Source organism: Chelonoidis abingdonii, chromosome 7, assembly GCF_003597395.2.
Source record: "Chelonoidis abingdonii isolate Lonesome George chromosome 7, CheloAbing_2.0, whole genome shotgun sequence".
NCBI lineage: Eukaryota > Metazoa > Chordata > Testudines > Testudinidae > Chelonoidis > Chelonoidis abingdonii.
In genome coordinates this window covers 13,897,510-13,913,145 of record NC_133775.1, presented here as the reverse complement: position 1 = coordinate 13,913,145, position 15,636 = coordinate 13,897,510, and the positions used below count along the sequence as shown (strand labels likewise).

At 38.7% G+C, this 15,636-nt stretch overlaps 1 protein-coding gene across 3 annotated transcripts in view; it reads left to right on the top strand.

Moving 5' to 3' along the window:
* The window catches only part of USP24 (ubiquitin specific peptidase 24), a 121,561-nt gene that overhangs the window by 42,199 nt on the left and 63,726 nt on the right, over positions 1-15,636 (top strand). For all 3 annotated transcript variants that reach the window (XM_075067635.1, XM_032766955.2, XM_075067636.1), the window contains exons 8-15: positions 1,852-1,917; positions 3,789-3,863; positions 5,193-5,351; positions 6,407-6,521; positions 7,084-7,187; positions 14,339-14,446; positions 14,925-15,020; positions 15,118-15,279. In XM_075067635.1, coding sequence (XP_074923736.1) covers positions 1,852-1,917; positions 3,789-3,863; positions 5,193-5,351; positions 6,407-6,521; positions 7,084-7,187; positions 14,339-14,446; positions 14,925-15,020; positions 15,118-15,279 — 885 coding nt within the window. The remainder of the gene's footprint in view (positions 1-1,851; positions 1,918-3,788; positions 3,864-5,192; positions 5,352-6,406; positions 6,522-7,083; positions 7,188-14,338; positions 14,447-14,924; positions 15,021-15,117; positions 15,280-15,636) is intronic.

Sequence of the window (15,636 nt, the reverse complement as noted above, 5' to 3'; positions counted from 1 at the left end):
GTGGATGATCAGCTGAACATGAGCCCCCAGTGCCATGCTGGGCCAAAAGAGCTAATAGTGATCACTGAATGTGTAAACAGGGGAATCTCAGGCTGGAGTAGAGAGGTTATTTGGCACTGGTGCAAGCGCTGCTGGATTTCTGTGTCCAGTTTTGATGTCTACAGTTCAAGAAGGATGTTAAAAAATTGGAGAGCGTTGAGAGAAGAGCCATGAGAATGGTTAAGGATCAGGAAATGTGCCTTATAGCGATAAACTCAAGATGATGACTCTAGTTAACAAAAAGAAAGTTAAGGATTCACTTGATTTCAGTCTAGAGGTACTTACATGAGGAACAAATATTTAATAATTGTCTCTCCAGTCTAGCATACAAAAGTATAACTCTGCTGGAAGTTGAAGCTAGGCAAATTCAGGCTGGAAAAGGTGTAAATTGTCAACAGTGAGATTAATCATTGGAAGAATTTACCAAGGGTTATGGAGGATTCGCCATCATTGGCAATTTTTAAATCAAAATTGGATCTTTTCCTAAGAGATTCTCTAAGAATTACTTTGGGAAAGGTCTATGACCTGTGTTTCAGAGGAGGTCAGACTAAATGATCACAATGGGACTTTCTGGCCTTGGAATCTATGCACTAAATAACTCTAAATATGTTAACTACTGCATCAAAATTTGACACATTTAATTACTACATAAACTATAAGGGGTCTTAGGTTCATAAAGCCTAACACTATTTAGTGTTCAATATAATTTAGAAGACTCGGCTATAACAGATTTCAAATCTAAATAACCATGTCTGAAAAGCAGAATACTGAGAGGAAGCACATTATTTCAAATTTTAATTGTCTGTAAAGTAATAACTTGTTCATCACCTGCAGTTGAACTACAAATTTGGAAAATGCTATTTTCTTTTAGTGGGTTGATTACTTCTCCTCCCATTTCTCCCCCCGCCCCCCCCCCAACACACGCACTTATTAAGAAGAGGCAAGTAGTTTATATGCAAATATGACAGAGGAGGAGTTTGTCTCGTTAAACTTAGGCATTGCTGTAGATTCTCTCCTCTTAACTTACTAGTAACTCCTTTCTTAAGAAAGTGATTTTTTACTAGGGGCACTTAAAGTTACAGGCTGTTGGTTATAGTGAGACACTCACTATTATGTAAGTCATTGTCTCTTCTCAGGAGGAAGTTGGTCTTGATATGTCGTCATGGCAAGTGAATTTCCTTCACTCTGCTTGAAAATAGATAAAATTTGGAAACCTTGGATCTCAAGATTTTTTTCAGTCCATATGTGAAGGAAAATTCTTGTGTGACTGATCTGCGTGATGAACATTCTTTAGCATTGGGTCCTACACAGAAATCCACTTTCTGTTGAAGCAGTCTGGCAGATAGTGATAGGATTCATGAAGAAGGTGAATGTTGGATTTAGGGAAAGAAATTCTCTTTTGTGGCTGTCCACCAGAGGACGTGCATTTGTACTCTACAGTGCTGCAGAATGAACCATCGAAGCGTTTATTGGCTCTTGCGTTGGACCAAAACAGACCATGAACAGACTCTAATAACAGAAGCATAAAATGACCAAAACCACTGAAAGTCGAGAAGATCCTTTGTGTTAGCAAGCAAGAGATGCAATACTTAATGCATACCATTATTTTAAATCTGTTTCTTGGACTGCGTGTTGTCCATCATAGCAAGAAGTCCCTTCAATGCTGAAGCAAAATTGTAGGCAATGGGAGAATAATTGGGATGTATGATACATGCTACTTGTTAATCTTCACCTATGTTTTAAAGAATTTGGTCATCAGTCTTAAAAGGAATTACTGTGTCTGCGCCTAAATATCTACTATCTTTCTTCCAGGCAGTCTCTGCATTAGTTCAGCCATTGGGGGTGTGTGCAGAGTATCTCAACTCTTCTGTAGTGCAGGTAAAACACCATTTTTATGAGTTAATTTCAGAAAGTAGAAAAATGAACTTCGAAACACACAGCTATATTGCTCCCTTGAGTTTTGTATTTAATTTTTCTGTGTTAAAATGGATCTCGTAAAAAATGGCATCCAGAAGGCAACACTACTGGTACTTAAGTTTGGCATGAGAATCAGAAACTTAACATGGAAAACTGAATTAGTTTATCACTGACTTAGTATCAAAGTGGTGGTTAATTTTGAAACCCTCTTAAACGTGTCTGGTTTAGGGTGCAGGATAGTTGTTTTGCATAGGCTAATATTGGTTGAGTGACACTTTTTTTCTTTTTTTTTTTTGCTGTAAAATGTGCAAATACCAATTTTTAGATGCATTCACAAGTGAAGGTGGGGTGGGGAAATAAGTTGCCTTTCACAACACATGGCTAATAGCCAACAAGTTCAGATATGTCAATTTTTGAAAACTTTATTGAAGAAGCTTTCTCAACATACTTTCTCCACAAACCAGGACTGAAGGAATGTTGCATGCATTAGAGAAATTTCTGCATATTACAGTGATGGAGACCTACCCAGAACAAGGAGACCACATGTGCCATTTGTTACCCAAGAGAGTAGAAATGCCATTTTTAATTACAACTGTGTAGTCTAGGGAAAGTCAGTTGAAAATCTCAACCTAACTTCTTGGTTTATATAGAGTAGAAGGGTTTCTCGCTATGTGAAGATCCATATTCATTTGCTGGGGACAGTAATCCTGAATCTCCTGATCTTCATCAGTGTAAATCAGAAGCAACTCCTTTGCAGTCAGTTGAGCTATCCCAGGGTAAAACAAGTCTGACAAGAATCTGCCCCAATGAGCACCACTTGGTCTGGACTCCTAGCTTCGTGATTGAGATCTAGGGTGGGTATGTGAGCATGAATTGGAAAATACATTGCTAGAGAGAAACATCTCTGTGATCCACATACCTTTGCTAAAATTATGGCAGATATTGCAACCCCATGCAGTATCTTTAGGGGCCATTGTATTAAATTTATGAATGGCTTATGTATGATTGTGTTCTTCTCAATGGGGGAGGGCTACCAGAGCTCTTCTAAGACCTAAAAACAGTGAGGACAATTAAGGTAAGTCACTGAGACTGAACAATTCAAGAGAAATACCACACTCTGGGGTGGTTGGCATATGTACTAGTTCAAACTGGGTTTTCCAGAGACAACCAGCCAAAGAAAGGGCTTTTTGGGATAAAAAGGCTGGATTTAAACTGACTCAGGACCTTCTTTCTGATCCAAGTAACATGAGGCCCCAGCTCTTGCAAAAGAGTTGGAAACACTTTGGCCTACTAGGGTCCTGTAAGACTTGTGGGTGACTCCTAGTATGTTTAAATCTGTTTATTGTTTTTGTTTTTTTCTGTAATACTTTTGCCTTAAGAATAAATGTGCTTGCATAGAAAGAGCTGTGTAGTCATTTCTAGCTGCTGGCAATACACTATTCATAGCCTTCAGAGAGAAAGCAACACAAGTTCTGGCTATCAGGCAAACTGCTTGCTGGGAATATTGCAGCTGGTTTGGGGGCTTTTTTGGTTACTCTATTGAGAAGAGAGGCTGACAGGAAGACACTAGATGTCAAGTTGACTTGATTTTTGTATGTATAGCAAGTGTTGTGTGTTGAAAAGATTAGATCTCTTTACTAGATACTTTTATGGTACAAGCTGCTGTTAGTTTATCTGGGAAATGTTGGCTTCTTCCTTTGCATTACTTCATTGTGATCTTAAGTTGTTTTGGCCTTTTTAGAGAGAGAAGCGATTTGTTTCTTTTTACTTCCAAGTAACTTGATTCTGGGAAATAAAAAATGATTGTCCCTGTATTTTCTCAAATTCCTTAGCCCATGCTGGATCCAGTCATTCATAAAATGATTAAATATGTACAGAATGTGGAAGAGAAGGACCTAAAAGACAAGGTAACATTCTGATTATATCAAATATACACATAGAAACTACTGTAAATGTCAAAAGTGCTAAAGTCTCATAACTTGAGAACAAATTATACTAGTTTCTGTTTGGAAAGTATCACTTGAGCTAAATTTAGACTGAGAATGTTTGTAATAGGAAACTGTGCCAGTGGGTTGGCTGTACTTACCAGGACCCACTCTAAAATCTTATTCAGTGTTAGACCTTCCTGTCTAAAAAGTCTTCCCCCTCATAGTTATCCAGCAAGTTTACCTGATTCCAGTCATGCAAGGTGCCGAACACCCTCTGTTCTAGTTGACTTTAAGGTGCCTAGTACCTTGCAGCAATTGGCCCTATAGCCTAGATTTTTAAAGGTACATAGGCATTGCTCAGCTGAGTGTTGCAATGCCTAATTTATTTAGGAGCTCTAGATCTCATTTTCAAAAGCGACTTAGGCTCCTAAGTCAGTTAGGTGGAGCAGAGTCTAAATACCTTTAAAAATCCAAGGCCTTCGTGGCTGCTTTGCTCTGCGTTGACTGTAGCAAGTATAAAATTACATTTCTGTTTACAGGTACAAATATTGTATCGTTTCCAAACGAGTTTGCTGAGCTTTATCAGAGGAGATCAGATGTCAACATCTTCTGACTTTTTTTGTTCTTTATTTCTAATGAGTCTTTATAATGTCTTTTTTGTTAAGATCATTTTAGGTTATGTCTACGCTGAAATTTTGAGAATAAAACTTTTGTCAGTCAAGGGCTTGAGAAAAACACTCTCGTGACCGACAAAAGATTTACTGATGAAAAGTGATGCCACGAACCGTGCTTCCCGCCAACAAAACTACCGCTCTTCATTGGCGGTGGTTTTATTTTGTCGGCAGGAGAGCTCTCTCTCCTGCTCACAAAAAAGAGTGGCTACACTGTGTACATTACAGCAGCATGGCTGTAGCAGGACAGCCGTGCCACTGTAAGGTGCACGGTATAGACATAGTCATCGTGGTATGTTGGAAATGTTATTGTTTATGCAGTTAAATAATAGTGATAGATGTTAAAATGTTCTAATTTGTAAGATATATATTTCACATGTTTAACTTTCAAGAGAAGTTTCTTCCTTACCCCTAAACTTTGTCTGCATAGTGATTCTTTCTAGTAGTGTGAATAATACTTCTACAGATGTTCACAGAAAGACAAAGTATTGTGGATTATAGATCAAGCAGCCTTCACCAAGTCACTATTATTACTATTTGTGTCTATTATCCAAGTCTAAAACATGACAGAACTTATGCTTAAAATAAAATGTCTAAAAATCTGTATAGCCATTACTAAAAAAATATTTTTTAACAGAGGCTGGTTAGTATCCCTGAACTCCTGTCTGCTATAAAGCTACTGTGTATGCGCTTCCAACCTGACCTGGTAACTGTGGTGGATGATCTACGATTGGACATTCTCTTGCGCATGTTAAAATCTCCCCACTTCAGTGCAAAAATGAATTCCCTCAAAGAAGTAAGTTTGAATTTTTGTTTGAGTATGACAGGCTATTCTTGCTATACCAAAAGTAGTGTCTGAAAGGCAAAGGTGGCAGGGTGGTTTTATGCCAATCGTGTAGCCTTAAGGAAGTCTTAATTCCAAGTAAAGAACAAAGGAAGTCAGTCTAACAAGAATTATTTTTGCAAGTTAACAGTGGATGCAAGGATTGTGGTTTCCTTGGAAAGAGTCCAAGTCATATCAGCCTTCTCTAAGGACTATTGTTTCAGCTGTATTTGTGACCAGTAGTCTCTGCCATGCCTGGGCCATTCATGGGTATTCCATAGTAAGCTCAATCTTAAGTGTATCTCAAAGGCTGTGCTGAGCTAGCAAACATTTTATTCCTCATGTGGAACTGCATAAAAAAGTAAAACTCTAAATTCAGCCTCTCCAGATGTCACTTACAGTATGCAAATTTAGTCATCCAGTCCTTACTTCCAATGTTGGTATATCTTAGTACTCCAAGAAATGGCTTTTTTAAAAGCCTACCAAATTATATGTATTTGAAGGCTTTCTTGGTTCAGTTCTTGTTTCTGGGATATATTAAATCTTTGTCAATTGTCATCTGAAATCAGTAGCGCCAATATGTTTATCATTAATCTTGGGTCCTGGATATAAGTGTATCACAGTCCTCGTGAAATTACATAAATGCATCATTTTGGGCTTCGTCCAGAACTTGTACTTTGGTCACCTTTATCACTAGACTGAGCTGAAGTGTAATGGTTTACTACCATGGAGATAGGGAACTAATTTGAGAGCCACAAAAAGAAACCTGTTCTGCAATAATAAAATTTTAGTAAATCTAAAGAAGTTTGTGGTACAAGAGGGCCCTCCTGTCTGTGACAGAATTGGTGTAATAATGGTACCCAGCAGGCTTTTCTCTTTTTAAGACTGTAACTGGCCTTCGGCAGTGCATTGTTATATTCTCCTGATGCTTGTACTACTTTGGGCTTTGCTGGAGAGTGAACCGTGTGTGTGTGTGTGTGATGAGCCTATAGAGTACAGCAACAGTTTTAACATTCTGTGATTTATAGGTAACCAAATTAATAGAAGACAGCACTGTATCCAAATCTGTAAAGAATGCAATAGATACAGACCGATTATTAAACTGGCTAGTAGAAAACTCTGTTCTATCAATTGCACTAGAAGGTAAGCTTTTTTACCAGTTGTTTTTACACTGTGAACTTTGAATGTCATAGGCTTCAAGGAACTGTCAACTGGACTTTTTAAAACTTTTCTGATAGGGCCCTTTATAAAGTGCTTGGGTTTTTCTACAGTGTTTTGATTATTTAGAAGGGTTCTGAGAATACCACCACCGCGCATACTGAAGCACACTTGTTTCCTTTTTGTCGCCTCTTCAGTTGCACTTTCAGCTTTGCTGGTATTATAGGTTACTACTTGCTGAGTGTAGGGGAGGGTGTGAGCTTTTTCAAAGCACTGAAACTGACTAGATGCGATAAGTATCACACAAAGAAAACAAGCTGAGAAAATAGAGAAATGGTGGGTATTTCTTTGATTTTTCTCTTTTAGTAATCTTAAGAATTGCCTGCAATAATAGCAGGCACAGAATTTTCAGATGGAAATGACTTTTCAAATTGATATTCTTCCTTTGAAATAAAGTACCAAGTTTCTTGCTATGACTTGTGTTAGATTATTCATTTTTATGATATTATTCACAGTTTCTAATTTAGCTGTCCGTTTGTTCGATTAGGTAATATAGACCAAGCGCAGTACTGTGACCGCATAAAGGGAATTATTGAACTGCTGGGCAGTAAATTGTCTTTGGATGAGCTCACTAAAATTTGGAGAATACAGGTAAGCTTAAGGATTGTTCTATTTTATGTATCATTAAAAAAAACAGGCCAGCATTTTCAAACTTAGGTGCCTAAATTTAGGCACCTAACTTTGAAAATAGTGAAAATCTAGCTGTCCATTTATTTACTGGATCACATTACTTTGTTCATTCCCTATGGAATCATGGTGTACATTAGTGGATTTAAATATCAGTGTAGACTCCTTACATTCAGTTTTTAGCTGTGGTCGTTAGTGTTTCACTTACCTCATGAGCACCATGCTTTTGGGAAAGAACACCTTAACATGTACACATTTTCCAATCGTTTACTATTGTAACTACTGCCTTCAACTACACAAGTTTAGATTGCTGTTTATTTTGTACCTGTGTTAATCTTTATTTCTTAATAAACATCTCTACCTTCAAGGTTGCACTCCTTGTTCTAGCTCAGTGTTTCTCAACCAGTGGGTTTTGACTTTAGGGGTGGGGGGGTCACAAAAGGCAGTTGAGAGGATTCTGAGGTACTGAAAATGTTAGTCTAAACCAAATAAACCCCCTCTCCCCATTTCCCATGCACCCTTACCACTTAGTCAGGTATTCCGTTTACCTCTCAAAACATTCACATAAATTAAATAGGCTTCTCATTGATACCTTTTTTATGCTTTTATAGTGAGTGTAAGGGGGTTACAAAAACATGAAGACCTGGGAGATGGGTTGGAAACAAGAGGGAGCGTGGGCTATAATGGCAGAGAGAAAGGAGGGTCGGGGCAAAACTGGGAGGCAAGATCAAACCAGTATCTTAGATGCCTGTATACAAATGCGAGAAGTATGGGTAATAAGCAGGAAGAACTGGAAGTGCTAATAAATAAATACAACTGTGACATTGTTGGCATCACTGAAACTTGGTGGGATAATACAGGATAATACACAATGATTGGAATGTTGGTGTGATGGGTTAGTTTGCTCAGGAAGGATAGACAGGGGAAAAAGGGAGGAGGTTTCCTTATATATTAAAAATGTACACACTTGGACTGAGGTGGAGATGGAACATAGGAGACCTGGAAGTGCTGAAGAGTCTCTTGGGTTAGGATAAAAAGGGTAAAAAAACAAGGGTGATGTCATTGCTAGGAGTCTACTACAGGCCACCTAACCAGGTGGAAGAGGTGGATGAGGCCTTTTTTAAACAACTAACAAAATCATTCCAAAGCCCAAGATTTGGTGGTGATGGGGACTTCAACTATCCAGATATATGTTGGAAAAAAACACCATGCAGGGCACAGACTATCCAATAAGTTCCTTGGACTGCATGTTGCAGACAACTTTTTATTCAGAAGGTTGAAAAAGCTACTTAGGGAGGGAAGCTGTTTCTAGACTTGATTTTAACAAATAGGGAGGAACTCATTGCAGAATTTGAAAGTAGAAAGGAAGCTTGGGTGAAAGTGATCATGAAATCATAGAGTTTTGCATTCTAAGGAAGGGTAGAAGGGAGTACAGCAAAATAGAGACAATGGATTTCAGGAAAAGGAAGGCGGATTTTTGGTAAAGCTCAGACGCTGATAGTAAAGGCTCCATGGGATCATGAGACTGAGGGGGAAAACAACTGAGGAGTGGCAGTTTTTTTTTCAAAAGGGACCACTATTAAGGGCCCAAAAGCAAAAGCTATTCAGATGGGTAGGAAAGATAGAAAAATGTTGGCAAAGGACCACCTTGGCTTTACCACGAAAGTCTTTTGCATGACCTAGAAAAGTCATTAAAAAAAATGGAAACTACGGTCAGAATTACAACGGATGAATATACTAATAACACAGGTGAATGCAAGGTGGCCAAGCATTTAGAAGAAATGAAAATAGCTGTGGGAAAAAGAACAAGTTTAAAATCATACTTAGAAAAGAAGAAGACAAGTTAGGCCCTGCCTGCAAGTAGAGGAGAAACCAGGGCCTGGATGAAATGCATCCTTTTGAATACTCAAGGAATGTCTAATAGAGGAGGGGTATCTGAGCCTCTAATAAAAAGAGCTATTAAAATCTTGAAAAGTTAGATGGGAGACGGGCCTGATGAGATTCCAGAAGACTGAGCCTCTAGTTATTATTCTTTGATCTCGGGAGCAGGCAAATAGAAGAACTAGTGCCCATCTATAAAAAGGGAAATAAAAACAACCCAGGAAACTACAGACCAGTTAGTTTAACTTCTGTACCAGGGAAGATAATGGAGCAAGTAATTAAAGAAATCATCTGCAAACACTTGGAAGGTTGTATAGGTGATAGGGAATAGCCCAGCATGGATTTTGTAAAGACACATCGTCGTCAAACCAATCTGATAGCTTTCTTTTGATAGGATAATGAGTCTTGTGGATAAGGGAGAAGACGGTGGATGTGGTATACCTGCTGACTTTAGTAAGGCATTTGATATGGTCACTCGCATGATATCCTTATCGATAAACTAGGCAAATACAATTTAGATGGGGCTACTATAAGAATGGGTGCATATACTGGCTGGATAACCGTACTCAGACGCAGTAGTTATTAATGGTTTCCCAATCCTGTTGGAAAGGGTCTTATATTGTATAACAAGTGGGGTTCCGCAGGGGTCTGTTTTGGGACCGGCTCTGTTCAATATCTTCATCAACGACTTAGATGTTGGCATAGAAAGTGTGCTTTTATTAAGTTTGCAGATGATACCAAACTGGGAGGGATTGCAACTGCTTTGGCAGGACGGGGTCAAAATTCAAAAAATGATCTGGACAAATTGGAGAAATGGTCTGAGGTAAACAGGATGAAGTTCAATAAAGACAAATCCAAAGTGCTCCACTTAGGAAGGAACAATCAGTTTCACACATACAGAATGGGAAGAGACTGTCTAGGAAGGAGTATGCAGAAAGAGATCTAGGGGTCATAGTGGACGGCACAAGCTAAATATGAGTCAACAGTGTGATACTGTTTGCAAAAAAAAGCAAACGTGATTCTGGATGCATTAACAGGTGTGTTGTAAACAAGACACGAGAAGTCATTCTTCCCGCTCTAACTCTGCGCTGGTTAGGCTCAACTGGAGTATTGTGTCCAGTTCTGGGCACCACATTTCAAGAAAGATGTGGAGAAATTGGAGAGGGTCCAGAGAAGAGCACAAGAATGATTAAAGGTCTTGAGAACATGACCTATGAAGGAAGGCTGAAAGAATTGGGTTTGTTTAGTTTGGAAAAGAGAAGACTGAGCAGGGGACATGATAGCAGTTTTCAGGTATCTAAAAGGGTGTCATCAAGGAGGAGGGAGAAAACTTGTTCACCTTAGCCTCTAATGATAGAACAAGAATGGGCTTAAACTGCAGCAAGGGAGATTTAGGTTGGACATTAGGAAAAAGTTCCTAACTGTCAGGGTAGTTAAACACTGGAATAAATTGCCTAGGGAGGTTGTGGAATCTCCATCTCTGGAGATATTTAAGAGTAGGTTAGATAAATGTCTATCACAGATGGTCTAGACAGTATTTGGTCCTGCCATGAGGGCAGGGGACTGGACTCGATGACCTCTCGAGGTCCCTTCCAGTCCTAGAGTCTATGAAAAAACATTGATTTTAAAATAAGAGATGAAACATTATATTAGCCTCTAACCATACTTTAACGTTTTAATTTTCTTGGATGAAGGTATGAATCTGAATCCAACTCTCTATCTGACTTTGAATAGAGGGAGCTCAATTCTGTTAACTGCCTCTTAACATTTTCTACTCTTATTACATATGTACTATTGACAACAATCTGTTAGTCTTATTATACACTCACATTAATCAATGTGTAGAAAATGATTCTCAAATGCTTTATGCAAACTGCTGTTTGAAAGCTCTATCCTCAACCAAAACTGCTTGATCTGAAAGTTAACGTGCTAGTGCAGAGTTGTTGTCGAGACAGAAACAATTTAGCCTTTATATTTTGTACTAAATAATTATTTAAGCTTTTTGGACATCTTGTATAAATCTACAGTAGGGTTGGGGATAATAGCAAGTCTCTCTTGCTCAGTGAAGCTGTGACATTGACATGACTCATCTTGCACTTATTCTGAGCTCAGCTGTAATATTTTGTCTTCCTGCTGGCCTGTTTGTGACGTGGGTTTTGTCTTGAGAGGCTTTGTATCACTTCCTCCTGAAAAGAGTCTAAATATGATGGTGGGGGTATTGGGTATGTAAATAGAGTACCCTGAACGTAAAAACTGTGTAATGTTGGTGGCAGACTTAGATTTTAACTAGACTTTGGGTTGGGAATAGGTATATTTAAGGGAGACCCTACTCTCATACCTGAAGACGTCACATCCAGAAAATTTTCCTCCCTGTGCATCACCCTCCTGTATTTCAAGAAGTTCTATTTTGTGTGCCAAGGCCTTTCTAGATAGGCTATGTATGTTACTTTTTAAAAAATTAATAGTGCATCAAGACCATCAATCTTAGAATAATTGTTATTCTCTGAATAAGAAGCAATATAATATTCTTAGTAAGAAACAAGAGTGATTTATCAAGGCTACAAGGAACAGAAGAATATAAATTTCCTATTTAGCAAACAAGTTCTGTTCAAAATTCCCAGTGTGTAATGTAAAGAAGTTGTTGATAGCTTGGCTGGTCAATGCACTACAATATGTTCAGATTAGCGTTATGTTATTGGTCTGTTTTTCACATCCTGTGCGGATGGTATTCATGTGAAGTTTCCTAGGCTTTTTTTAATGGTAGCTGCTGACAGAGCACATCAGATGTGGACAAGTCAACGCAGAATTTTAAAGATACTGCACACATGAAGCAGCTGATTTTTTTTTTTCCCCCCCCTCACATCCCACCTCCCATTTCCTTCAAGATTGAGTGTGTCATCTCTGCCTGAAGACTAATATTTCTGTACACTACTGAACTTGAAGACTCTTGGAGCTTGCATAGAAGGCACTCCAACTATTTGCATTTTGTTTTTAATAGGAAAATCTCAACTGAGCTTCCCCCACTTCTTGCTTCGGATGGATTAATCTGCTGTGTAGTGGTGCATTCAGTAGTGATGGGTTTTTTACTTTGTAAAATCGTAATACAAAGATTTTTTTTTTTTTTTTTTAATGATTCAGTATAACTATTTGGCTGCAGTCAAACAGGACGCTGTATATGAATGATTTTCATGTCATTGTCCAGATCTCAGGAAGATCTCTGACTCTCAAAAGCTTGTCCCTTCCACCTCACCTGCCTTGTCTCTCTCATTCAACTTGATATTTAATTCCCACAGATATAAACCCTATCTTCTGAATGCAGGAACTTCCTCATGTTGCCTTCTGGGATGCACCCATATTCTGGCCCAAATCTCCTCTTTCCTATTTTACTTTATTTTTAGGGCGAAGCATAGCTTAGTGGTTAGAACACTACAGACTAGCATGAGTTTTGGTTTCTGTACCTAGCTCTGCTACTAACTTGCTCTGATCTTGGACAAGTTGCTCATATCTGTGCTTGTTTCTCAGTGTGCCCTGGGGTGTGTACATTGTAAATGGAGAGGGTGGTATACACCAAGAAGCAAGGGTGCGAGTGGTGCAGTTTAGCGATGGGCCTCATTTGGTGTCATGCTCGTGTTTTTTATTACTTCATGGTCATTTGGGAGGATGACTAGAGTGTGTAGAACACCTGAAAGAAGCATGATGTTGAGGAAGGGATGGAAGCATAGTAAACCTAGTTAGGGTGGGTTTCAGGTCTAGAGAGATGCAGAAAGATGCACAGAAAAGAGGACACAAGGAGTGATTAAATGTGTTCTAGGAGGCATAAAAAAAATTTGATTGCCCCCCACAGCTGATGTAGATTGAAGGTTTAGGCTCCACTTTTTCATGCAGCATCAAACCAGGATGACACCACGCAGTTTAGGTTTATCAGGGTTACGTTTTTGGAGCTGGGATCCCCAAGCCAAATTTTAAATTAACAGCACTCTGTTCTCATAATGGTAGAAAACTACAGGTCACTGAGTTCAATTTTCATTTTTTTCCCCCAATCTTGTAAAAGCTTCCCATGCTCATTCTGTGTTCTCATGTAATGCGATGAGAAGTTCCAGCACAGGAGTCGCGGATACTGCCACCATTGCAATCAATGCAAGTGCTTTAGCTGCAACGCCCCCACTGTAAATGGGACTGAGCAGTTCACAAGATATTTTCTGAGAGAACCCTTGATTCTGGATTTTACTTCTTCCACTCCTGTATCCCCCAGAGCCTGGATCTGGTAATTTTCTGGTCACTGTGCAAAGCCCACTTCATCTGTCAAGCACTCACTGGGTTGTATAGATTGATGACTGGGGTGGGAGAAGTGTTTATGGAAAGCTGCTTATTTATATTGCTGGTGAGTGTTTGAAGGCTATGTGAGATTCAAGGATTGTGATAATTTTCCTCATGAGGGAATCCCAGTGGCTTCAGTGAGGCTTTCTAGAGGTGCAGGAATCAGGGCCTTAATGTTCATAAGCAGAAAAAAAATTTCTGTATATGCGCATACTTCCATGAATAGCTTTGGAAAATGGATGTATGTATGGAGAAAAGAGGAAAGATCTGTCATTGCTGTGTGCAGTAGTGCCAGACAACTGCAGATAGCGTCAATACCTTCCTGTTTAAATGTTAAAGTATTTCCATATGTAATTTTAGAGTGAACATCTTGACAAGCAGTAAACTGACAGCTGTACATTCAGCAGGCTGATGGATATTGTGGTTCCTCGTTCTGCTTCTGTGGGTTCCACCATCCTACCTTAATTGACGCAATCAAAAGTCTGTAATGGTGGCCACTAGGATGTGGAAATCCTGCAAACACCTGTGTTGCCACAGCTTTTCCTATTTCTTAAAATGGTTAAACACTGAAATAGAAAATACTTCTGAAAGAGTGAGCAGTTAATTTAAGGTCAGTTACTCCTGCCCTACAGTATCTGCCCAGAATATTTTCAATTAACATAGCACTTTTCTCACAAATATGAACTGTTTATTTTTGGACAGTATTTCAACCACCTTTGAGGGTTTGGTAAATTGAGAGTACTGTCCTGTCTTGTTTTAGATGATTCTCTAAATTATTCTCTTTCCATGAGATGTGTCAATACTCATTTATAGCCATTGTTGCTCAGATAGCTGAAGGATTTTACATGTGCACAGTCTTGATTTTCTCCTCCTTGCAAAGAACCAGTTGTTGTCTCATTTCCTCCCCTCTTATTTAGTCAGGACAATCATCCACTGTGATTGAAAACATACATACTATTATTGCTGCAGCTGCTGTGAAATTCAGCTCCGATCAACTTAATCATCTGTTTGTTCTTATTCAGAAGGTAAATCTTTACCTGAATTTAAATTTCTTACTAAAACAGGAATGTCAATATATTAAGCATCTAGTCTACAAGTAACATTTCTAAATATAATTTTTTTTGAAACCTATAATATGACTTTGAGAAGATTAAAATATTTATTTTAAATAACTCAGCTCCCGTTGTGCTGTCGATTTTAATCTTCTAACTCAGGTTTTAACCATGTTATGTGTTCTTACTGCTAAAGTATGTTCAGGCAAAGATTTCATTATTGCCTCTAGCCACTTGTGATAAATTTTTGGAAGTGTTTGGTGAATTAGTGTTAACAAAACTGAGTTCACATCTAACGAAGCTGGCAGTGGCACATGTTGAAACCGTGTCCCTTTATTAATTGGTGATATCACAGTAAAATAGGCCATAGATGGAATCAATTAATTTGAAACTTTGCATTTTTATTACATATTTGCTGCTGTAATAGAAATTCTGTGTCTTTGTCCTGCAGAGCTGGGAGACTGAGAGTGACAGAGTGCAACAAAAACTGTTGAGCCTGATAGGACGCATTGGTCGGGAAGCACGCATTGAGACAACCACCGGAAAGGCACGAGAAATAAAATCCTCCATTGTTAAGATAAAGACTAGAATTGCATCTCTTTTGTAATTACTAGTGTCCCTGACCATTTATGCTGTTCTTGAAGGTCCTAGAGGTGCTTTGGGAACTGGCTCATCTTCCAGCGTTACCCTGTGGTCTAATTCAGCAGGCCTTGGAGGAACATCTGACAATTCTTAGTGATGCTTATGCAGTGAAGGAAGCAATCAAAAGGAGCTACATCATCAAATGCATAGAAGATATTAAGAGGGTTCGTTTCTCTGTAGAATTACATTTTTTCCCCAAAATGGTATATTCTCTAAAGAGTGGCTGGGGCAGTATCGACACTTCTTTCAAATTACATGGAATTGGTCACTTGTTGCCTCTGTAAGCTTGTACCTTGGGAGAATCTGAGAGGGAGGGATTTTATGTGAGCCAACTTGTTTACCATGAGACTCTTAGTAAGTCTCTTGCCTTGTTTTAAACAATTGAAAGAGAAAATCATGTTTTCTGATTTATCTGTTAGACGAGTCTCAAAATGTCCTTTGTTTAAAGAAACAGGCATGAAAAATGTCTTCTGGCATAAGAACCCATTTTGCAGCTGAATTTGCTCAGATGTCTCCTGGGC